The 25910-nt window shown below is 45.3% G+C and overlaps 2 protein-coding genes across 3 annotated transcripts in view; both read left to right on the top strand.

Annotated features, from left to right (window-relative positions):
* On the top strand, nucleotides 1–25629 carry RBM12 (RNA binding motif protein 12). 2 transcript variants are annotated; one of them, XM_068263633.1, is made up of 3 exons: nucleotides 1–90; nucleotides 7950–7999; nucleotides 20701–25629. In XM_068263633.1, exon 3 carries the CDS (start codon nucleotides 20723–20725, stop codon nucleotides 23381–23383), a length of 2661 nt encoding a protein of 886 aa, XP_068119734.1. In that variant the 5' UTR covers nucleotides 1–90; nucleotides 7950–7999; nucleotides 20701–20722; the 3' UTR covers nucleotides 23384–25629. The 2 variants fall into 2 exon arrangements, with proteins under 2 accessions (XP_068119734.1, XP_068119733.1); XM_068263632.1 differs by lacking the exon at nucleotides 1–90 and having other exon boundaries at nucleotides 7920–7999.
* The window catches only part of CPNE1 (copine 1), a 186927-nt gene continuing 168941 nt past the window's right edge, over nucleotides 7925–25910 (top strand). The window contains exon 1 of the mRNA XM_068263637.1: nucleotides 7925–7999. The gene's annotated coding sequence lies outside the window, so the exon portion shown is untranslated. The remainder of the gene's footprint in view (nucleotides 8000–25910) is intronic.

Here is a 25910-nt window from a genome sequence, read left to right as displayed (position 1 = left end):
CACGGGCTGAGGAGACCGAAGGGGGACGCGGCTCCCGCTTTCCCTCACTTCGTTGCTTTTGTTTTCTGTCAGTAAATACAGATTGAAGCGGTAAGAGCTGTGAGGAGGCGCTGAGGGGACGGGAGGTGTGAGGAGGGGGGAGGCCTGTGCACCGAGCGCTCAGGAAATGTGTTATGTGCGTGCTTTGTATGCTGGGGGATGTAGACGGTTTATTTCATGGAGTCACGTGTTGTAATCCTCTATACATTCTTATAGAGCCTGCCTAAGCATAGGACTCTGTTGTAATGAGGGTAGTGTGGTTGGTGTAATGGTGGTAGTGTGGTTGGTGTTCCAACATTTCAGCACGTCCATCAAACTGGCACACACATGCAGCAGGGGTATGAGCTTACACTGGATTTGTAGTGCTGTCCTGTGTCTTCATTTGAAAGAGATTTCTGGATAGTAGGAACTAATAAAACATTTTAGTAAAGCAGAGAAAAGCTAGAATCCATTTCTAGTCTTTGCTATCCTTTATTTTCTAAACCTGGTGTACAATCTATATTAGGATCACAGTGGATGTCCTGGAGACATAAAATGAGCATGGTGCTCCATACTGTAGACACAAATTCTAAAATTAAACTAAACCTTGGAATGGGACTTTAAACCAATTCCCATGTAAATAATTGCCTAGCATGATTTATGTGACTCGGTTGAACTGTTCCCTAAGGACTTTGCTGCAAACAAAGCACCCTCTACACCTTGAAGTATTGTGATTGGCTAAAATAGTGTTGGTGTAGTTATTACAAACTATCCAAAATCTAAAAGTTGTGGAGGATGCTGTGATTGGAGAACTATTTAAACCTTTGGGAACGGACAACTCTGTACCTGTATTTTTCTTATTGATGCACTTCAATTGGCTCACAGTAGTTATGGGGTCAGAAGATCTGAGACCAAAGAGCAAGCGGGTGCAGCGGTGAAGATGGCTTGAGTGCACGGTAGTGAATAGTTGGAACTACGTCCGGTACTTATCCGTTAGCCGGGCGCATCCTCTAGGTGGCGACAAAACTCCACCAGAGTTACATCTTTCCCTACTATCCATGTCGGCCTGGAGGGGGAATAGTAATTAGCGCCACCTGCCGGATGCGCCCGGCTAACGGATAAGTACCCTACGTCCTGTCAGAGCTGCCAGGAGGACGTAGATTCCAACTATGTCGGCCTGGACGGCGTGAAACAGCAACCAGTCGTGTTGTGGATCTTCCCTGAGGTTTCCCACAAGGTTGCCTAAACAATGCTAGAGCCATTTTTTTTACGTGGGTGGACATTGCTGGCTTTCCCACATTTTTCCCTCACTAGGCCTCTGTGGCAGTACTTCGGTTAAGGGCTTTTTTCACACTGTAAGTGCGATCAATTTGCCGTGGAGCTGAAGTCACACCGTGTGATGCAATTATAGTATGCCTCACTCACACTGTAAACATACGCTTAGCCCTGTACAGCATACTTATTGAGTCAGAGCCTGCTGCGTCACACCACATGTGAAAGCCCTATAGGAATATCACTGCGATGCGGTTAGTGTGAAAGGGCTCTTAAGAATCAAGCATGGGGTTGGAGCAGAGCTTTGTATGGGGCTAATCAGGTTTGGAGACCAAATGATTGACTGCCTGATGGCTAGTAACCTCCTCCTGCCCAGACTGAGCTCCTATAACCCCCTGCTACTTGGGCCTGATTGCCAAGGCTCTCTTAAAAGCTGTGGGCGAGGCTTGTTTAGTCTATAGGGAATTAAGAGTATTAAAACAAAACAAAAAAAGTATTTGGCTTGAGGTATGCCCTATAAACTATATGAAAGGAACACAATTATGCAATGAGTAAAAGTATATTGGATCCACTTTAAGCACAAAGCATTTATATTTAGGTCTATGGATGGTTAACAATTTTTTTATTTGGATTTATTTGCATATCTGTGACCATCTGGGAGGGGTTACCACTAGATGCCATGGTACTTTATTTGGGGGGGCAGGCACTAGACATCAGGTATGCGGTACAGGGGAGGAAGGCGGGCCACTAGACACCAAGGAATTGTATAGATGAGGGCGTTAACATTTTTGAACAGCTTTCTACAGAAAGCCAATCTTGATAAAAATGTCAGGAAATATGCTGAAAATAACATCTCACTACTGTAAACAGGGCATTGCGATTACTGTTAATTTTCAAAATGCATGTGCTTCGATTATTCACTCAGTGTATGCGGTGTGTCATGGCCTAGGAAACAACCATATGGATCATATCTAAGAATGATCACTTTAACAGAACCCGAGGCGGGGTTCTTACAACGCAATCCCCATACAGAGGCTGGGTCTGCCTATGGAGCCCAGCCTCTATTGCTATTTAGCTTCCTCCAAAGGCCCCCCCTGCGCGCTATGAGACCCCATAAAACACAGCCGCGCTGTCGACATGCAGCGGGCTGTGTTTATCCCTCTCTGTCAGTCTCCACTCTCCCCGCCTCCTGAAACGCTCCGGTCCCCGCCCACGTCCCTTCCCTCGCCGCTGATTGGAGGGAAGGGAAGTGGGCGGGGACCGGAGCGATGCAGGAGGCGGGGAGAGTGAAGACTGACATTAGAGAGGTAAACAGCGCGGCTGTTTTTTATGGGTCCTCACAGCGCGCAGGGGGGGGGGGCCTTTGGAGGAAGCTAAATAGCAACAGAGGCTGGGCTCTATAGGTAGATCCAGCCTCTGTATGGGGATTGTGTTATAAGAACCCCGCCTCGTGTAAGTGAAGGGTTTGAATCGCACCAGCATTCTTACCTTTGCATTATGTGCATTGTGTCAGTATAAAAAAGCTTTAATGCAGAGGTGAATAAAGTAATATGGAATTTAGTTCCTGTGATGGGAGAGATGAAAAATTAGGCGACAGCTGTAATTTTTGAGGCGCCTGGGCTACCCGATTCCTGAGGATGTGTCCAGCCCAAACTTTATATAGCAGTGGGTGCAGACCTTCTGGGTATGACTAACTAGGTGAATAGGAGTTGAACATAGGTCTTTTATTTAGTGATTCATTCTCCAGGCTGTTCTATTTTATAGAGAAAGAGTGACTTGTACCCAACTGACTTCATTACATTAGTGATTAGCACTGTGCTGCCCAGTCGCTGTTACATACTATTAAGTTAACAAGCGAATGTGGGAGTTTTTTTTTTGTCGATTTAAAAAAGTAGTTTATAAGACGGTTTCTTCAAAATCTGTTTGGGCTTGAGGAATTGTATTTTGTGCATTTTTTCATGGTGTAATCTAAATGGCAATGACGTTAACAGCTTTTAAAACCTAAAATCACGTTGTGATAGTGAAGTACTGTTCATTTGGCTGGCTTCACGTTTAGTAAAAAAAAAAAAATAAAAATGAATGCCTTTATCAATGCTAGACATAATTTAGTGCTGTAATAAGCAGTTTCCATTTGAATCTACAGCCGATTTAATTTATAAAGTTGAAAATTCAAACCAAAAGTGGTGAAAGCTAACATTAGGATTTGTACCTTCCTAGAGTTTTCACAATTTTGTTTGTGCAATTTGCTTAAAGGATATCTGAGGTATAGAGCCGCCGGATCAACTCTTTTGCATCCCCGAGCGTCCCCGCTCGGCCGCGCGTGCGTCGGATTCGATACCTGCTTGTCCCCGCCGGCGCCGCTTATCTTCTGCTCGATCAGGGCTGTGGAGTCGGTACAAAAATCTTCCGACTCCTCAGTTTCTGAAACCACGACTCCGACTCCGGGTGCCCAAAATTACTCAGACTCCACAGCCCTGCGCTCGATTGTCCGCTCGCGGGGAATCAGCCGCGGTGAGATTGGACCTGTCGGATCTTAGAGCCGCACTAGCAGCTCGATTAATAAGACAAATCGGCACGTGTAGACTAGGCTTAAGTAAAGCTACATTTCATTTTTCACTTGGGAAATCACCACTTGCCGACCAGGGCTTTCTGCACTGATCGGTGCTGCGTGGGCTCTCCAGCCCGCAGCACCGATCAGGAGTGAGCCAGGGCGATCAGTCTACCCCCCTTTTTACCCCAATAGGGGGATGTCCTGCTGGGGGGGTCTGATCGCCGCCGGCTCTGTTCGTTCGGCGGGGGGCTCCTCAAAGCCCCCCTCCGCAGCCATTTTCCGCCTCCGTCCCCCTCCGGCGTTTCCCTTCCTCCTATGGGCAGCGCAGGACGGAGATCCGTCCTGCGCCGCCTACAACAGATGCTGGCGAATGAGAATGCGGCGATCCCCGGCCAATCAGAGGCCGGGGATCGCCGATCTGCCTTACGGCGATGCTGCGCAGCAGCGCCGTATGATGTAAACAGCGGGGATTTCTTCCTCGCCTGTTTACATTTTGCCGGCGAGCCGCGATCGGCGGCTCTCCGGCTGTTCACGGAGACACCCTCCGTGAACTGACATGGAAAGGCCTCTCGAGCGAGCGGCCGTTTCCATGGTAACCCGCAGACGACCAGTTTACGCCAATCGGCGTTAGCTGGTCGTCAAGAGGTTAAGTAAATGGCACAAACAAAATTGTGAGAACTCTAGGAAGCCTAGTGAACGGATCCAAATGTTAGCTTTCACCAAGTTTGGTTTGAATTTTCACCTTCAAGTTAAATCAGCTGTAGATTCAGTAAAATGCAGTACATTTCCCTCTCCATCGTAGAGAACAGCAGCTATCTTGCAGTTTGTTTTACAGTGCTTGCACTTAATATATATATGACTTCATATCGCTGATATGGCTAGGATTTTTTATTTTACATTTTTGAGAATGGAGTTACTGTGATGATTTTAATCCTAAATTTGGTATCCATATCCATTATAGTTACGTTTTTCGTCAATCTCCACAGATCATGGCAATGTTGGTGTTGACATTTTGGTCATGTTTACTGTATGGATATTTGGATCCACTCTGACATTTTCTGCAAATTTTACTTTCCACATGACATCTATATTGGTTCTACACTGAATATAGTACTCTTAAGTGGTAAGAGTGTACCACAAAATGCATCTGTGTTTACTGTTTTGTCTTTATTTGGTGGATAGGTAAGAGCTTTTTTTCTACAGATTTTACAGGATTGCAGTTTGTATTATCAATTTGTACATATGCATCATTTTGAATTCTAAAATGCAATGGCTAGTGTTTGTGTATTACACGTGAATTATTTGGAGGTTTTGTAACATTGCAATCTATGGAGAACAGCTGTATGCACATGTAAGGCTATACCTGTGCCATACACCAGGAACTTCACACACAGTTTGGCTAACCAGCAAAAAATAATAGTTTGCATGGCTCTGCCCACTGGCACAAAATTAATGTGAACACCTTGTTGAGTCTGTAATAAGTTAGTACCCCCTTCTATAAAAGGGCAATATTGTACTCTGGTAATTCATGGAATGTAATTTTCTTTTCTGTTTTAAGTGATGACGTCCACAGATTACAATTTTTGTGCTTCTAGCATTTTCTTATCTGAACAGCACACTTGCCAAGGCATTGTTTTGGTTATCAGGAAGAGTATACATGTTTGGAGACATTTTTTTGTGGCAGTAACATAAAAATGTGATAAGGATTTTTTTGTTGAAATATGCTAAGCAGAAATTGGTGTTGAGGTTTTAAAAATTGTAAAAATATTGTCATATTGGATTGGGGAAATGCCATTTGGATATTGGCATTTTGGTTAGAATTTTGCAAACTGGTGTGTGTGGTAGTGTATTTTTGCATTTGTAAATCGGTGTATTTTTGCATTTGTAAATCGGTGTACTGTTAATCTGCTTTCCTATGGGGGAAAAAGGGGGTGGGGGGGGGGGGGGGTGTCAGTAATGCTTAAAGTAAACCAGAGCTGTAGTAAAAAGATGATTTGATACTCACCCCCGGCTACCTACCGCGCATGCGCAGTAGACCTGGACTGACCCGATTTAGCCAGTCACCATGGCAGACTGCGGGAGGGCAACGTGAGACTGACGTGTTTGTACTGCTGGAGGAAGGCGCGGATGATTACCAAATATTCTTTTTACGACCGCTCTGGTACAAAAATTTGGATGAAGTGTGTGTTGTTACATGGACCTCTATTGCATAGAGGATCTGCAGGGTTCTGCTGGGTTGCATGACATTCTGGCGAGGTAAAGTAAAAAATGCAGGCCTATTTTTAGTGCTCATTGTTAGGGCCCTTTTCCACTAGCTGCGATCCACTTCAAAAAGCCGTTCGCAGCCATTTTGCCGATCACAAGATCACCTAGATTTGCATGCAAATCAGTGTTCATTTTACCCTAATGGTCGTTTTTTTTTTTTGTTTTAATATACTCGCATGCAGTCGCTGGCTTGTGAAATTCTTGTTGCGATCGTGTTTGTTCCCGGCTCAAATGCAGTGAGTGGAATTTGCACTGCAATCATGTAAGCCTCAATTGCGCTTAGCAGTGGAAAAGAGCCCTTAATCTTGTTCATATGTCTTGGTACTCCATAGAACTGTATAGTTGGTCATTCAAAGAGCTACGCAGCGCATGCACCGGCTGGGAGTTTGAGCCTTCAATGGATTGAAGCCATTGATGACAATCTGACGGGTATGTCTAGTACATATTCTGGCACTCCTCTCTGCTCACATACTGGAATTGGGGACAGGTGGAGTTTATAAACATCCAACATGAATGTTGAGGTTGGCTGGGGCCAGCTGTAAGTACCTGTACCTAACTGCTGCGCTTTGTGCAGCTCTGCATATGTCTCTGGGTGTGCCTAGAATTGCATGTGCTTAAAAGAGAGTCTGAAGCGACTTTAAAAACAGCTTTTTACCTTATATTCTACATGGGCATGTTTGCCCCTGCTAAAACGCCGCTCTCCTGCGGCAGAACGAGGGGTCTTTACCCCCACAAATCCCCTCCGTGGTGTCCGGGGATCGCTTCCAGTTGAGGCAGAAGCCCTGCATCTCAGCACGTCTATCAGCTGATCGCCGCTTCTCCCCCGCCCCTCTCAGTCTTCCTTCACTGAGAGGGGCGGGGGAGAGGCTGATAGACGCGCATGGAGGCAGAGCTACAACCATTAACTATGCCTCCAGGAAGAGCAAAATCTACGACCAAGTTGGTCGTGTATTTTACAGGGGGGGATTTGGGGGGTAAAGACCCCTCGTTCTGCCACGGGATGGCGGCGTTTTAGCTGGGGCAAACATGCCCATGTAGAATATAAGGTAAAAGGCTGTTTTTAAAGTCGCTTCAGAGTCTCTAAGTGTTAGGTAATCCAAAATGAAAATGTAAATTCTTTCCATTATGATATGTTGGTTACTGCACTACATGTCGTGCATATGGATTTTTGTTTTATGTAACTCGTACGAAGATATCAATTTAAACATCCTAGGTAGACATGCATAACATTATATGCTTTTCAAAGGCTTTTGGATCTGCCTGCGCTTGTTAGTGATTAGGCTTTAAAAAAATGGGTAACCTGAACAGTGTTCTCCCCAGGCTCTTTTAGCCAGGTGCTCCACCCGGCTAGTTTTGGTGAGAACCCGGCTGTTATCAGCTCACATCCTATACTACAAGCAGAGTTGCGCACAGAAGCACGGGCCCTGCATTCTCATCTTGCCCCACCCGGCTACTTTTTCATGCCACCCGGCTGGAAATAATTTCTGGGGAGAACAGAGTCCTGGAGGTCATTGGTTTGAATAATGCAGTTTTCATTTTGAATATAAGGATTTGTCTTGCACACTCTAGGATTTATACTTTTCATGGTGGTGTTGTGAAGAATGTAAAACCTGACTGGCATGTACATATGTATGAGGCATATTTCAAAGAAAAAGTTTTGATGATTGTTGGGGAAACCAGCACAATTGCATGTGTAATGGGGTTTGCCCTGTATCTTGTTTCCATGCTTTTTTTTTTTTTTTTTTTAAGGGATGCAAAATGTATTTTATGTTAAATGTTGATTTTCATGCTTGCCTTAATTCGTTTTTTTTGCAGTCCATAAAGATTTTTTAATTGCCTACAGGATTGACTGGGGCGGGACCTTGATTAAGGAAATACCTGGTTTATTAGCAGGTAAGATTATAGATAAGTGATATATTTGCCATGGGCGTTTTAGCAAAAGTTGCTTGGGTAAATACATCATATGTAGTGATTCCCACTGTGTATTTTAAGTAAACATGAAAGTCATCCTAAGAAAAATATTACTTTTAGCGTAGTGGCGAATGGTAAAAACCTCTCAGGTGTTTTCATCAGAGTCCACATTCTCTTTGACAATTATGCCAGGTAATTGGTCTGGTGAATAAAGGGGCCCATACACTCAGCCGATTTTCTGGCCGACCGATCGATTGCAAATCGGTTGGCCGACCGATCGATGGCCGATTTCGATGGATTTCCATCGAACTGGCAGGGTGGAAAATTTAGGTCGATCTGTTGAGATTGCTTATCAGTTTGCATTGTTGAGATTGCTTATCAGTTTGCATTGGCCTTAATGGAAATCTATGGCAAAAAAATGCCATCAGATCGAATTTCAATAGATTTCAAACTGAAATCTATTGGAATTCTATCCTGGTAAAAAATGTTCTAAAAACGCATCAGATAGATCATCAGATGCATTTCTTATCTATCTGCTGCCAATCTGACGAGTGTATGGGCACCTTAATGCAGTTTCATAGATGCTACAGGAACTGCATTCAGTGGCTTGGGGGAGTAGACAGGGCTGTGTTTTTTTTTTTTTTTTTTTTTAAAGCTCACATTCACTTAAAGTATATTCAGTGTCCATTACATAGCCCAGCAGTTAACTTTTTAATTGGTTCATATTACCTGATGTGTCCTCATACTCATTCACCAGATTGCCTAGATAATTCTTGCTAGTGATGGGCAGAAAATTATCTTGACATGCAAATCTTAACACCAAGGTATAGTGACTTATATGGTTGATCAGTGATACCTGAGATGGTACACTGTGCCTTATTTATACTTGGGGCTACCTCTAGCCCCCTCTGTACGCTGGCCTCCCTCCTTATCCTCTTCGGCCCCTTCTTTCTGGCACTCTGACTCCTGGTAATCCGGCCAGTTGAGAGATTCAGCACGTTTGGCCGCATGTGAGCCCACGCCACGCTTCTGTTCCCGGGAGTGTAGTGTGTAGTCACAAAATGCTCCCTGGAGCGTGACGAGGGGTGTGTGCAACCAACACGCGCATGTGCAGAAGAGTGCGGCCCGATTACCGGGAGGCATAGAGCAAGAACAGAGAGGCCGAAGAGGACAGCGAGGGAGGCCACAGTCCTCATAAAGCTGGAGGAAGCCCCAGGTAAGTATAAATGCAGGATATTCTAACATCTCAGGTTTCATTTAAAGAGACTCAGAGATGAGTCAAGTGGCTTTTTTTTTTTTTTTTTTGGCTTCCTCCAGCCCCATAAGCATGGATGTGTACCTCATCGTCCTCCTTAGTAACTCCATTAAGCCACAATCTTCTTCGGAATACGGCTCTGACGTCAGTGGGGGGCCTTCTGCGCAAGTGCAGAAGGCACTGGCTGCCGTCAGACTGAGCCACGTACCGGGGTTGATTGCGACTGAGCGGAGGATTGCGGGAGTACGACTAGGGATGCATCCATGCTTATGGGGCTGGAGGAAGCCCCGCTAAGTAAAAAAAAAATGGCCACTTGACTCATCTGAGTCTCTTTAAGGTGACCATACATGTAGCATTATTATTACAGCCTAATCAACCATCCGTTTAATTTTATAGAATCTGATGAAAATCAGAGCCATGTACCTCAGTAAAGGGAAGCCTCTGGATAATCCTGAGCTTCCACTTCCTGCTCCACTTTACCGTTCCAGCACTAAAACCCTTCAAGGGCTTGTCGGAGAGTCTGCACGACTTTGCTCCCATCCGTGAACGAGCGTGGCCGCACTGTGCTGATGCCTGCGCAGTAGCATGGAGCACAAGCGGCTTTATGCTACTGTACAGGCGGGTACTGACCTATGCAATGCAGCCGCGTGCGTTCATGGACAGGAGCACTGCAGTGATGTCACAGGGTCTTGGCAGTCTGGAGGAGGATGTGGGAAGCTTCTGGAGGATCCAGAGGCTTCTCTATCATGGTAAGTGTCTGACTTTTCTCCAGTTTTTAAAGGATTGCTTTAAAAAAAATTTTTTACTCCCAACGGATGGGTGGTGATATCCATATCTATACTGTTTACACTAGAGAAAGCGGACTACAGCCCTACTTCCTATAGGGAAGAATTTGTCCCGAATCTGCAGATTCCCTGCAGGCAAAGTCGCATGAAGAATCGCTGCCTACGTGGCTATTGACTTGCCATCCAGATTGCATGCTGTTGCGAATCTGGGTGGCATGCTGGAGATTTCTGCAGCATGCACCCTAATCCCTAGCCAAGCATGGCACATCTATGCAATTTGGATGCTTGCTCACATCACTTCATGTGCCGGCATGCGTCTTGCAAGCCACTCCAGTTTGTGGAAACTGGCCCTAAATATTTTGCCCAGCCTGGAGATACGTGTAATAACACATTTTTGTAAGACACTTGAGCCACACCCAAACGTGAGCTATTCTGATTGTTCATCTTTGTGTATGCGTAAGGAACTCAGGACAAGTTCGTTAACTGTTGTGTGGCGTCTGAGAAAACTACAAAACATTGAAACCCTAAATGTTATCTTAAAGGATACCCGAAGTGACGTGTGACATGAGATAAACGTGTATGTACAGTGCCTGGCACACAAATAACTATGCTGTTCTTTTTTTCTTTCTCTGCCTGAAAGCGTTAAAGTGAACCTTAAGTGTCCCAAAAAAAATGAGTTTTACTCACCTGGGGCTTACCTCAGCCCCCTGCAGCTGATCGGTGCCCACGACGAGTCGCTCTGATGCTCCGGGTCCCGCTGGCGGCCACTTCCGGTTTCGCCGTCAGGACCCGTCAGGCTGGGGAACGCGGCTGATAATACGCGTTCCCAGCCAAAATAGCACCCCTATGCGGCCATATGTCCGCATACGGGTGCCTATGCGGACATATGGCCGCATAGGGGTGCTATTTTGGCTGGGAACGCGTAGTATCAGCCGCGTTCCCCAGCCTGACGGGTCCTGACGGCGAAACCGGAAGTGGCCGCCAGCGGGACCCGGAGCATCAGAGCGACTCGTCGTGGGCACCGATCAGCTGCAGGGGGCTGAGGTAAGCCCCAGGTGAGTAAAACTCATTTTTTTTGGGACACTTAAGGTTCACTTTAAATATCAGGTATGTAACTGGCTGAGACAGGAAGTGACTACAGTATGACCCTTACTGATAAGAAATTCCAACTATAAAACACTTTCCTAGCAGAAAATGGCTTCTGAAAGCAAGAGGTAAAAAGGGGAATTTCTTATCAGTGAGGGTCGCACTGTAGTCACTTCCTGTCTGTCAGGATTGAGTCAGCCACTTACATACCTGATATTTAACTCTTTCAGGAAGAGAAAGGAAAAAAAGGAACACAGCATAGTTATGTGCTAGGCACTGTACATACACGTTTATCTCATGTCACATGTCGCTTATGGTATCCTTTAAAGAGAACCCGAGGTGGGTTTGAAAAATCCTATTAGGACACGTTAGGAGAAGGGGGGGGGGGGGGGAGACTGGGGGGACACAGTGGCTAGGCATTGTATGCAAAATGTGCTTCTGTGTCCTAATAGGATCCTTCAAACCCACCTTCGGTTCTCTTTTTAAAGAGAACTGGAGACAAGAAGCAGATCTGTTTTCATACTTACCTGGGGCTTCCTTAAAGGACAGCTGTAGTGAGAGGTATATGGAGGCTGCCATGTTAATCTTTTTAAGCAATACCAGTTACCTGGCTGTCTGATCCTTTGTCTCTAATTCTTTAAGCTTAATGCTGGGGATACACGGTGCGTTTTCACCCTTCTCAATCGAGCCGCTGATGCTCAATTGATAATTTCCGACAGGTCCGATGACCCCGCTCGATCCCCGCCCGCGGACAATACCGGGGAGTCGAGCGGAAGATAAGAAAGCACCCGCGGGGACGAGCGGGAATCCATCCGGACGGCAGCGGGGACGCGGCGGTAGTTGATCTGGCAGCCAATCGAGCCGTCGGGTCGCACCGTGTATCCCCAGCGTAAGACCATGAACAAGCATGCAGCAGATAAGGGGTTTCCGACATTTTTGTCAAATCTGACGCAATTAAGTGCATGCTTGTTTCTGGTGTGATTTGGACACTACTGCAGCTAAATGGACCAGCAGGGCTGCCAGGCAACTTGTATTGCTTTGGAATAAATATGGCAGCCTCCATTTAGCTCTTACTACAGTTGTTCTTTAAAGGGAACCTAAACTGAGAGGGATATGGATGTTTCCTTTTTAAACCATACCAGTTGCCTGGCGATCCTGCTGATCTTTGACTGCAGTGGTGGCCGAATCACACACCTGAAACAAGCATGCAGCTAATCCAGTCGGACTTCAGTCAGAGCACCTGATCTCCATGCTTCTTCAGGGGCTGTGGCTAAAGGCATTAGAGACACAGGATCAGCAGGAGAGTCTGGCAACTAGTATTTTAAAAGGAAAAATCCATATCCTTCTCAGTTTAGGTTCCCTTTAAGCTCCCTTAACCCTCCTGGCGGTTAATTTTTTCTGCCACATAGGCAGAAATCCATTTTTTTTTTATTTTTTTTGTTTCATGTAAAGCTACCAGAGTGGTAGCTACATGAAACACCACTAGATGGCGCATGTGTCCCTCTAGTGCGATCGTCGCCGGCATCAAAAGCAAACAGGGGAACGCGTATATAACGCGTTCCCCTGTTTGGCTTCTCCTGTCGGAATGGCGTCATGGACGTCAGCCGACGTCCTGACGTCAGACGCCTCCGATCCAGCCCATAGTGCTGCCTGGAACTCATTGGTCCGGGCAGCGCAGGGCTCTGGCGGGGGGGCCCTCTTCAGCCGCTGCGTGCGGGCGATCTGTGCGCGCGGCTAGCAAAGTGCTAGCTGCGCGCACAGCACTTTAAATGGGGCAAAACGCCCCACCAGGGGCAGAGATATCCTCCTGCGCGGCACAGCCCGGGCTTACCGCCAGGAAGGTTAAAGGCCGCTCAGTCACTCACTGTCTCCCGCAATACTGCCCGAAAGCCTGGATGAGTCGCACTTCGTCCTGTATGCATGGCCTGACCGGACGCACTCACTAGTTGCGCTCCTGCGGCTGGGAGTGTTCTGCACTTACGCAGTACTACTGCACAGGCGAAGAACACTTCCAGTGGTGGGGGAGCTCGCTTGGCCGCGCTACGCATGCATGACTTGGCCAGGCCTTCAGGCAGAATTGCAGGTGACAAGGAGCTACCCGGGGAGACTGTGAGGGACAAGTGGCCTAAAGGGGACTTTTTAAGGAAGCCCCAGGTAAGTAGCACGTTAAATTTGGCTGGGGATGAGCATTTGTAGGTCAAACACTGAAATAATGCTCTGCTGTGATCCTCAGCCAGGGGCTGTTAGTGCAAAAAGCATTGTTTTGATTTGCCATGTCAGAGATTTAAGGCCCATTTCCATTACATGAGGTGCAGTTACATGGCTGCATCACACCGTGGGTGTACTGAAACCAATGCATGACAATGGAACAGTTTCCATTGCGTGCAGAGCGATCCATCTGCAATCTGCAGCATTTAAAAAAATATATAGTTTTCAAATCAAGAATTGCAATACATTTTTCTGATTGTAACATTTGAAAAGCAAACCTAGAACCTATGCATCACCCACGTGTTCAATTTTATCCTAGTTATGGAAAAAAAAATATTGAAACCGCTGAGAATATTTGGGTCTATATATCAAGAAATTGACAATCTACCCTACACCATTCAATTTTCATAATTGATCAGAAAAATTCACCACTCCCAACTGACTTAATACCTTGGAGTAATTAAGTCTTCAGGTTTTTTTTCTACAGACTGTCATTTTTATCGAATTGCCATAAAATTGTATTTTATCTTTTTGGATTTTATATTGTGTGGCCACTTCTAGCCATATGGATATCTATGTAAAAACATAAAAAACCCTTGTAACAATCCTAAAACACCAGTCAACAGAATGTGCTAGTATTTCATTTTCTTGCTATGGGGGTGGGGGGCACAGGACTTGCAGTACTTGCAGTACTCATGATTTTCATTAAAAAGTCTGGATATTTAATTTAATATTACATGCTGAATGACTTATTGCTGTTTCCCAAACCTGTTGTCAAGCCACTAGCGGTTGTTTTGTAGACGCTCACCCAGGTGTTTTAAGTGAATGTGATATAGAAAGAAATTGAGTATAGGGGGCGAAATACAGAGCATGGCATTTGCCAAAGGGTGTTGACCGTGACACATCTAGTAAAGGTGCGTACACACGTCCGATAAAAGTCTTTGGAAAATGAAAGATCACAGACCAATTTTACCCCCTTCATGTAGTATGAGAGCCATACCTACAGTCTATTCTATGGAGCTGAACTCCCCATCAGACAGAAATCTTTGCAAGATGCTGCACACAAAGATGCTGTACACAAACATGCTGTACAGACACAACAGATCAGTATCTGCAAAAGATCTGTTCCTGCCAAAGATCCGTTCCTGCAAATTGCATTCATAGTCTATGAGATCTGCAGATCATCATACACACCTTGTTTAACGGACAATTATCTGTAGATCAGATCCACCAGGTTGGATCTTCAGATCGGCAGATAATTGTCTGATCTGCAGATGAATGTCCATTAAACAAGGTGTGTATGAGGATCTGCAGATATCATAGACTATGAATGCATTTTGCAGGAATGGATCTTTGGCAGTAACAGATCTTTTGCAGATACTGATCTTTTGTGTCTGTACAGCATCTGTGTGTGCAGCATCTTGCAAAGATTTTATCTGATTGGGAGTGCAGCTCCATAGAATAGACTGTGTAGAGTATGGCTCTCATACTACATGGAAGGGGGTAAGATTGGTCTGTGATCTTTCATTTTCCAAAGACTTTTATCTGACATGTGTACGCACCTTTAGTTTGAGTCCTAATTGGATGTCTCCCAACTTAATGTTATAATACCAAAATATCAAGGTTTCTAAATTGGCATATGCATGCTTGGGATGGGGAAGTCCTTTTATTGCACACAGTGGTATGGCAGGCTAGGTCTGGCAAGAGATTGTGGGCCACCAACTTAAGTGGCTTTTAGTGCCAGCAGCGCATTAGGTTTCTGCCATCTCTTTACTTTTATGCAACTTTAGTTACATTAAAGCACACCAAAGCTGAACGCAGTTATAAAAACGGTAGGGGAAAGCATGTATAAGAAGCAGTCCTCATGACCACCCACACCCCCCTTTTTGCCTGTCACTTAACAAAATGTCAAGCAAGAGGCTTGTATCTGTTTTGAGTATAATAAAAGTTTGAAACACTAAATCAATTCAAAAATTCAAATTAATTTTCCCTTTCTGATAGACCACAATTTCCCAATTTTTTTTCTTGCAGTTTTTAAAAAGTACATTTGTGACTTCGTATGCAAATTTTGGCATGCTATGGATACAAACTCAATTTTTTAATGTGAAAAAAGCATGCGGAGAAAACGCTGCCTTACAATTGCTGAATGAACTTGACGTTAAGCAAGTCGGGCTCGTCCATACCGCCAAGGAGGTTAAAGATCAGGTGGCTAACCTGTGCACTTGATGGGCAGCTAAGCCACTAGTCTGTTGACGAGGGGTACTTTTTGTCTGCATTTTTTCATGCAGGCGGCGTTAGTAACACCACGCATATCAATGTGCAGTTATCTTGCAACAAAAGAAAGGGACAGGTCGCATTTGAGCACTGCTGCTGCCATGCTTACATGTGACTCTATTCTGCCTACTGAAACAATCTTGGTCATACTCCAGATCCTTTCCTGTGTACTTAGGATGACATTAAAATAAAACGGTCTGAAAAGATACAGGGAAATTTGTAATCAAAACATTTTTTTTTTTTTTTTAAAGGACACTTAGGTCTCTGGGGAAAAAATTAGTTTTACTCACCTGGGGCTTCCTGCAGCTGTATTGTGCCCACGCAGACTCCATCAGATGCTCCTGGCCCTGCTGGCAGCCACTTCCGGGTTCGGCGACAGGAGCCGGGGCCGCAAGTGATTCTTCGCGTTCCCGGCCACAATAGACCCCTCTATACTGCTATATGCTATAGCAACATAGAGGGCGCTATTGTGGCCGGCAACACGAAGAATCACTCGCGATCCCGGCCTGTCAGCTCCTGTCGCCAAAACCGGAAGTGGCTGCCGGCGGGGCCAGGAGCATCTAATGGAGTCTGCGTGGGCACAATACAGCTGCAGGGGGCTGCTGGAAGCCCCAGGTGAGTAAAACTCATTTTTTTCCAGAGACTTAAGTGACCCTTTAACCACTTGCCGACCGCACACTCATAACGTGCGTCGGCAAAGTGGCAGCTGCAGGACCAGCGACGCAGTTCTGCGTCGCCGGCTGCAGGCTAATTAATCAGGAAGCAGCCGCTCGCGCGAGCGGCTGCTTCCTGTCAATTCACGGCGGGGGGCTCCGTGAATAGCCTGCGGGCCGCCGATGGCGGCTCGCAGGCTAAATGTAAACACAAGCGGAAATAATCCGCTTTGTTTACTTTGTATGGCGCTGCTGCGCAGCAGCGCCGTAAGGCAGATCGGCGATCCCCGGCCAATCAGCGGCCGGGGATCGCCGCCATGTGACAGGGGATGTCCTGTCACTGGCTGCACAGGACGGATAGCGTCCTGTGCAGCGCGGATCACCGGGGGGGGGGGGGGGGGAGCAGGTAGGAGAGGGAGGGGAGGAATTCTGCAACGGAGGGGGGCTTTGAGGTGCCCCCCCCGCAACACCCAGCAGGCAGGAGTGATCAGACCCCCCCCAGCACATCATCCCCCTAATGGGGAAAAAAGGGGGCGATCTGGTCGCTCTGCCTGCACCATGATCTGTGCTGGGGGCTGCACAGCCCACCCAGCACAGATCTAAAACAGCGCTGGTCCTTAAGGGGGGGTAAAGGGTGGGTCCTCAAGTGGTTAAGGAGAAATGCGATAGCAGCTAAAATCTAACCTTTTTATCCAATTAAAATTGGATTCACGACTACAAATCAATACTTTCTCCCTTTAGTATATGAACTGCACACGGACATAACCGGGGTAATTTTCACCTTACTATGGTCATTGGTTAGCTCCAAATATAGCCTATGTTTAGGGTCTAGTATGGAGTGAAAGTTTTTTTGGCCAAAAAAAGCTGATTGTTCTAATGGGGAACATAAGAGGACGCTACATGATAAAAAAGTTCTAGTGCTTGACTCAGGCCTCGTTCACCCTTAAATTGCAGAGGGCTGTGCAACTGTAAATGCAATGCCCATGATCTGACGCCATCTGCGCTGCCGTGCATTGCACTGCTGATCCCATTCAGTACAGTGCAGTAGTGCAATAGCACATCACACTGCTGCACAGTGCAAGTAGTCTAAACATCAGACAGTACGCTCTTTGCACTTCTGATGTTGCATTGCCGAAGTGTGCATGGCAACCTATAATATGAATGAGGCCTGATGCTTCACACCCAAAATGTTTCACTCCCATATGAAGTGCTTTGTCAGGGGAAAGTGTGCTATTTAGTATATGCTATACTTTTCTCATGCACAGTCAGATAAATAGTATAGCCTGAGTCAGAGCTGGGTTAAAACTTAAACTCCATACTAGACCCTGAAAATAGGCTATGTTTGGAGCAAGCCAATGGAGCATACTATGGTGGAATGTAACCCTGTATGTCCTCGGGCAGTTTATATGTTGAGGGTAGAGAATATTAGTATTTGTAGTAATGAGTTTTAGATTAATTTATTTGTAGTTTGAGATTTTAATTTAAAGAGACTCTGTAACAACAAAAACCTCCCCTGGGGGGTACTCACCTCGGGTGGGGGAAGCCTCCGGATCCTAATGAGGCTTCCCACGCCGTCCTCTGTCCCACGGGGGTCTCGCCGCAGCCCTCCGAACAGCCGGCGACTGTGCCGACTGTCATTTCAATATTTACCTTTGCTGGCTCCAGCGGGGGCGCTGTGGCGACTTTCGGCACGGAAATAGACGGAAATACCCGATCTCCGTCGGGTCCGCTCTACTGCGCAGGCGCCGGAAACTTGCGCCTGCGCAGTAGAGCAGACCCGACGGCGATCGGGTATTTCCGCCTACTTCGGCGCCGAGAGGCATCAGAGCGCCTGCGCAGGAGCCAGGAAGGTAAATAATGACGTCACCGCTGCCCGGACTGCACGGAGGGCTACAGCGAGACCCCCGAGGGACGCAGGACGGCGTGGGAAGCCTCATTAGGATCCTGAGGCTTCCCCCACCCGAGGTGAGTACCCCCCAGGGGCCGTTTTGGCGTTACAGTTCCTCTTTAAGGCTATATTTTAGACTTTAGGGGCAATTCTGCATGGAAATTTAGCATGTTGGTTAGGATTACAGAAATGTAAAAGGAATGCAAGTCTTATGCTGGGAATACACGGGTCGATCCGGCAGCCGATTAGCCGCCGGGTCGACCCCCGCTCGTCCGCGCGGATCGATTACCGCTCGTCCTGCCGGCGCTCCTTATCAGCTGCTCGATTCCCTGCCATTGTCCACCGGGGGGATCGAGCGGGCGGGGGTCGAGCAGTGTGATCGGACCAGCTGAATATTATCAGCTGGCCGGATCAGCTGCTCGATACACGGTACAGAAACATACCGTGTATCCCCAGCATTAGGACTAGCATTTTGACATCTGCATAGAGGTACTTGATTAATTGTAGTACTTGCAAAAACACTTTTGGTGGGACTTGAGGACAGGTTTGGATGATACCTTTCTACAGGAACTTGTGTATACATTTGACATACAGGTCCTTCTCAAAAAATTAGCATATTGTGATAAAGTTCATTATTTTCTGTAATGTACTGATAAACATTAGACTTTCATATATTTTAGATTCATTACACACAACTGAAGTAGTTCAAGCCTTTTATTTTTTTTTAATATTGATGATTTTGGCATACAGCTCATGAAAACCCAAAATTCCTATATCAAAAAATTAGCATATTTCATCCGGCCAATAAAAGAAAAGTGTTTTTAAAACAAAAAAGTCAACCTTCAAATATGTTCAGTTATGCACTCAATACTTGGTCGGGAATCCTTTTGCAGAAATGACTGCTTCAATGTGGTGTGGCATGGAGGCAATCAGCCTGTGGCACTGTTTAGGTGTTATGGAGGCCCAGGATGCTTCGATAGCGACCTTAAGCTCAGAGTGTTGGGTCTTGCGTCTCTCAACTTTATCTTCACAATATCCCACAGATTCTCTATGGGGTTCAGGTCAGGAGAGTTGGCAGGCCAATTGAGCACAGTAATACCATGGTCAGTAAACCATTTACCAGTGGTTTTGGCACTGTGAGCAGGTGTCAGGTCGTGCTGAAAGATAAAATCTTCATCTCCATAAAGCTTTTCAGCAGATGGAAGCATGAAGTGCTCCAAAATCTCCTGATAGCTAGCTGCATTGACCCTGCCCTTGATAAAACACAGTGGACCAACACCAGCAGCTGATATTGCACCCCAGACCATCACTGACTTTGGGTACTTGACACTGGACTTCAGGCATTTTGGCATTTCCCTCTCCCCAGTCTTCCTCCAGACTCTGGCACCTTGATTTACGAATGACATGCAAAAGTTGCTTTCATCCGAAAAAAGTACTTTGGACCACTGAGCAAACAGTCCAGTGCTGCTTCTCTGTAGCCCAGGTCAGGCGCTTCTGCCGCTGTTTCTGGTTCAAAAGTGGCTTCACCTGTAGCCCATTTCCTGTACACTGTGGCTCTGGATGTTTCTACTCCAGACTCAGTCCACTGCTTCCGCAGGTCCCCCAAGGTCTGGAATCGGGGCTTCTCCACAATCTTCCTCAGGCTCCGGTCACCTCTTCTCGTTGTGCAACGTTTTCTGCCACACTTTTTTCCTTCCCACAGACTTTCCACGGAGGTTCCTTGATGCAGCACTCTGGGAACAGCCTATTCGTTCAGAAATGTCTTTCTGTGTCTTACCCTCTTGCTTGAGGGTGTCAATGATGGCCTTCTGGACAACAGTCAGGTTGGCAGTCTTGCCCATGATTGCGGTTTTGTGAGTAATGAACCAGGCTTGGAGTTTTTAAAAGCCTCAGGAATCTTTTGCAGGTGTTTAGTTAATTAGTTGATTCAGATGATTAGGTTAATAGCTCGCTTAGAGAACCTTTTCATGATATGCTAATTTTTTGATATAGGAATTTTGGGTCTTCTTGAGCTGTATGCCAAAATCATCAATATTAAAACAATAAAAGGCTTGAACACAGTGTGTGTAATGAATCTAAAATATATGAAAGTCTAATGTTTATCAGTACATTACAGAAAATAATGAACTTTATCACAATATGCTAATTTTTTGAGAAGGACCTGTATTCATTTTGGGACTCTTATGACTGATAACCATTAATGTTAATGTTCAAAAACCTTTAATGTTGTGTAAGCACATTGACTACTTGAGAAAATCGCTAGATAAGTTTGGCTTAAAGTACTTTTTGTTTCTGATAACTGGGAATTGAACATTTTGAGGGATTGTGAATATTTTTCATGCTATTTGCTTGTCACAGTTTGCAAAATCATTATGTTCAATCTCGGTGTATGTATGCATAGTCTCACGCTGACAAGTTATTCAATTTCAGTCTTTCTGTAAATATGCTATAAATGTCTTACTGAACATTAAGTTTAAAGGTAGATTTATCAAGATCTTGAGTCTGATGTGGACATTGCCTTTTTTCATCTGCAGGTGTTTGTTGTAACGGTGCAGCATGGCTGTGGTCATCCGTTTGCAAGGTCTGCCTATAGTGGCAGGAACTATGGACATTCGTCACTTCTTCTCTGGATTGACTATTCCTGATGGTGGAGTGCATATTGTGGGGGGAGAGCAGGGTGAGGCTTTCATCGTATTTGCCACTGATGAAGATGCCCGACTTGGTATGATGCGCACAGGTGGCACAATAAAAGGGTCAAAAGTTTCATTGTTGTTGAGCAGTAAGACTGAAATGCAGAACATGATAGAACTTAGCCGTAGGCGTTTTGAAACTGCGAATGTTGATATTCCACCGAGCAATACCAACCGCCCGGGGCCTCCACCGAATCCAGCAATGAGCAGTAGCTCCGTGATGAGCCGGGTCAGTTTGCCAACAACTGTACCTAATTTTAGCGCCCCCTCCACAAGCACGGTCTCTACAGTCACCACTGCACATGATGGCACTAAGAATGTTGTAACATTTTCAACTGCCAACATTGGAAGTGCTCCACCTAACATGGGTGCAGCATTCTGTAATCCATCATTTGCTGCTTCTATGCCTGCTGTTGCTCCTCAGTTGCCCGCTGTTGCTCCTCAGTTGCCTGTTGTGCCACCACCTCCAATTCCCCCCATTCCAACAATACCGACACTGCCTCCCATGCCTTCTATACCCCCAATGCCTGTCCCACCTCCTGTATCTACATTACCACCAGTACCACCTGTCCCACCAATACCACCTGTTCCACCAGTGCCACCAATGACGGCTCTGCCTCCGATCTCCGGATTGCCACCCTTGAACCCACCACCAGTAGGACCTTTGCCTACAGGGATGAATGGCTCTGGTGCACAAATGAATACCATGAACCCACTATTTCTTGGCCCTGCCAATCCCTTGCCGTTGGGCAATCAGGGTCCAATTAAACATCATCCTCCCCCTCTTAACCATGATGATCCATATGTGTCAGTTCATGGCTTGCCCATTCCAGTGTCAGAAACAGATGTTAAGGATTTTTTTCAAGGGTTACGCTTAGATGCTGTTCTTATTTTGAAAGACAATATGGGCCGGCAAACAGGTAGTGCACTTGTGAAACTCTTGACACCTCATGACACATATGAAGCTCTGAAACGCCACAGAATGTTGATGGGACAGCGTTTTATTGAGGTTGCCCCAGCATCAGAGAGACAGTGGGTAGTATCTGGTGGACTTTTAGGGAAAGGTTTGGTTCATCATGGACCATCACACATCATGCAGCAGCCACAACCACTGCCCAGGTCCAAGTCCCCCGGCATGCCTCCACGTCCAAGGTCGAGATCCCCCCACGAGCATGGCTTTTGTGTCTATTTGAAGGGGCTACCATATGAGGCAGAAAACAAGCATGTCATTGATTTCTTTAAAAATCTGGACATTATTGAAGAAAGCATCCACGTAGTTTATGGGCCCAATGGAAAAGCAAATGGAGAAGGTTTCCTGGAATTCAGAAACGAGGCAGATTATAAAATTGCATTGAACAAACATAAGCAGTTTATGGGCAATCGTTTTATCCAAGTTCACCCTATTGCAAAGAACCAAATGCTTGAAAAGCTAGAATACATTAGAAAGAAAAATCAAAGCTACAATTATGTTGAGCCTCAAGATTTCCCTTTTGATATGGTGCTTGAGAAACATATGCCGAGATTCTGGGCTCATCTGTCCAATCTGCCTTATAACATTATAAGAAAGGATGTGTATCATTTCTTTAATTTGGAAGGAGTTGGTGTTGAGGAGGGGAGTGTACAAGTGTTAACAGATAACAATGGTCAAGGCATAGGACAGGCTCTCGTTCAGTTTAGGAGTGAAGATGATGCTCGAAGAGCTGAGCGTCTGAATCGTAAGAAGCTCAATGGGAGAGATGCCTTTGTTCGTATAATTGATAATGAGGAGCGGAAGGAAATTGAAGCTAATCCACCCATTCCGGGGAGAAAGGGTTACAAAATGCAAAACTATAATCACTCCCCATCAGAATCAATGCGACCCATTGGGGATGAATTTGCATTCATGGGTGGTAATGTAAAAGAAAACAATGGTCAAAACTTTCCCTTCTCTGGTAAATTCAGTGGACCAAATAATAACTTCGCCCCCCCAGTTCCACCCCCTGGACTGGCTAGCAACTTTGTAGATTCAAGGCCACCACCTCCAGGGCCTTCTAATGTACCAAATTCACCAATCGAGCCCCCAGGATTTGGAGGTGGACCTAATAATTTTAATGTTCCTCCTTCAGGTTTTGGAAATGGCCCTCCACCTTTTGGAAATGGTCCATCCAACGCAAATGCACCACCTAACTTTAATGCCGCACCTCCAAACCTTAGTGGTCCTGGGCCTTTGAATGCTCCTCCAGGTTTTGGGCCTGGAAACATGCAGATGGGTGGTCCACCTGGATTTTCCTCTGGGTCTGGTAAACCAGGTCCAACAGTGATCAGGGTTCAGAATATGCCTTTTACAGTTTCTGTAGATGAAATATTAGATTTCTTTTATGGCTATCAGTTGATACCTGGTTCTGTGTGTTTAAAATATAGTGATAAAGGTATGCCTACTGGTGAAGCGCTGGTGGCATTTGAGTCCCGCGATGAGGCAATGGCAGCTGTGGTGGACTTAAATGATCGACCAATAGGTTCCAGGAAAGTTAAGCTTGCTTTGGGTTAGACTTTGATTTTTTGTTCAGGATCTTTTAAACTGTGACTGACAGATACACGCTAGTTTACATGGGTAGACTGCACATATTGTTAATCAGTTTATGTGATGACCTAGAAGTATTGTACAAACATATGCAAATCTCTGCTGGGCAAAGCATACATTCATTGCTTGGGCATTCTTTTTGGTCAATAGTAACGCAAAAAATTGCAAGTATTGTATTTTTTTTCTTCTGTTTCACCATTTTGATAGTGTTACTATTTGGAAAAGGCACAAGTTGATATGAATATTTTGTTTTGTATTTTTTCAAATGAATCAGGTAAATTTGATAATTTCTCAGCTTTATGGGAAGTTTGCATTGAGCTGTAAATATTTAATTTTAATGCTATATCCGTGTAGTAATGCTCACTGTCAAGTCTGCTTAAAATGCATTATGGGTCAGAATTTTTCTAAATGTTTTTGTAATGTAGCTTGTTTTTTTTGTAGGTGGGATGTAATGTTTTCCTCTAGCCATGATAGTGAAGAGACAATATATAGTGAAGAGTTGTATATTTATTCGTCACACTCCATCACAAATTGACACTTAAGGGGGAATATCCACATTAATTTTGCTTTAATATATGTGGCCCTGTATAGCGTGTTGGAGTTATGTGAACCGCTATAAACAGGATCATTTTCAGATGCCTGCTTAAACTGCAGCACACAACCAGTGCCTTGGCCAATGTGGTTTCTATACATGGAGTGGATAAGAGCTATAGAAGCAAAGTCTTAGTGCTCGTTTCCACTGTAGCGGTGCGGAATCGCCTGGATTCCACCGCAGAAGAAATCGCATGCAGGTGCGTTTTTTACGCGTTATTTTACGCGATTACGCATGCGATTTCGCATAGGTTAGGCTATGTGCGTTTTTAACCATGTCACTGCCTGTGTTAATTTACATTGGTTCCTATGCGGAATCGCATGCGTAATCGCGTAAAATAACGCGTAAAAAACGCATGCGATTTCCCTATTAAATACATTAGCGGCGATTCGCATGCATTCCACTAGCAGGCGAATTCGTTGGCTCTTTTGTGCGTTTTTTCACCGCTCATAAAAACGCACCACGCAAACGCTACAGTGGAAACAGGTCCATTCACTTGCATTACATGTGCGAATCTGCATGCGTTGGACGCATGCAGATTCGCGATAGTGGAAACGAGCGCTTACAGACAACGTTGCCTAGATTTTTACAATTAGATTGCTATTAGATGGCAGCAGTGTGAGGTCATCTGTGGGATCATGGCAAGCCAAACCGAGCATTAAAGGACCACTATCGGGAAATGTATAAAAAAAATAAAACTAAAAATTACTGATAAGAGAAAGAAAGTAGTAGGAAGAGTAAGGGCTAATTCACGCTACAATAGCTTTTTTTAAGCACTTTGTGATTTTAAAAGTTCTTGCTAATGCTGTGTGTTCACACTGGAGCTATGTGATTTTGTAAAAATCCCCCATAGCATTGCATTAGCAAGAGCTTTTCAAATCTCTAGTGCTTAAAGCGGATCCGAGATAATAAAACTAACTATAACAAGTAACTTGTCTATATATCTTATCTAATGTTTAGATAGTTTACACAGCAAATCTAGCTGCAAACCGCTTTAATAGAATATGATTATTTCTTCCTGTGATACGACAGCAGCCATGTTGTTTGTAAACATTACACAGAAGCAGGCTTATCTGCATCTTGAGCAAAAATACCTAATCCCCCCCCCCCCTCCTCCTCCCTCCTCCCCTCTGCCTCTGAAATCTCTGGCTAGTAGTACCTCCCCCTCCTCCTGCCCAGATTGAGCTTCCATTAGCCCTTTCTACTGTCTGAAAGTGCATTGGCTCTCTGAAAACCTGTGGGCGTGGCTTCTTTAGTTTATAGGGAACTAGAGTATTAAGACAAGAACAAAAAAGTATTTGGCTTGAGGAATGCCCTATAAACAATTATGCAATGAGTAAAAGTTCATCACGGATCCACTTTAAAAAGCTCTTGTAGTGTGAATCAGCCCTAGGGGTTAATAGTTATATAAAATCACTCCTGCTGTTTTGATTCACATGACATTCTGTCTGAGACTGTTATCCATGTTTTTTTGGGATGCTTTATTGCCTGCTTTGGGGAAACAATTAATCATCCTTTGATGCAAGAAAAGATTCCCCTTTCCTTGAGCTGGTAGTCATTAGACCATTCCAAGGACATATATCCAGTTCCCGAGCATGGTAGTAAAACTGTCATCTGCTTTCCTGAAGAGATACTGAAACATAGCAGCTGAAGGACCACTTTCGAGTTCCAGACAGGCACAGCAGAGGACAGCCTCTGCTGTGCCTATCTGAAACTGGAGAGGGGTTCCTCAGCTGCTATAATTCTGCATCTTTTCAGGAAAGCAAATGAGTTTTACTACCATGCTCAGGAACTGAATGTTATTGGAATGGTACAACTACTACCAGCTCAAGGAGAGGGGAATCTTTTCCTGCATCAAAGGATGATTTGCTCCTCCCACAGCAGGCAATAAAGCGCCCCAAA

This window comes from Hyperolius riggenbachi, chromosome 12 (assembly GCF_040937935.1).
Source record: "Hyperolius riggenbachi isolate aHypRig1 chromosome 12, aHypRig1.pri, whole genome shotgun sequence".
NCBI lineage: Eukaryota > Metazoa > Chordata > Amphibia > Anura > Hyperoliidae > Hyperolius > Hyperolius riggenbachi.
The sequence above is the reverse complement of the archived record's forward strand: the minus strand, read 5'-3'. Positions and strand labels throughout refer to the sequence as shown.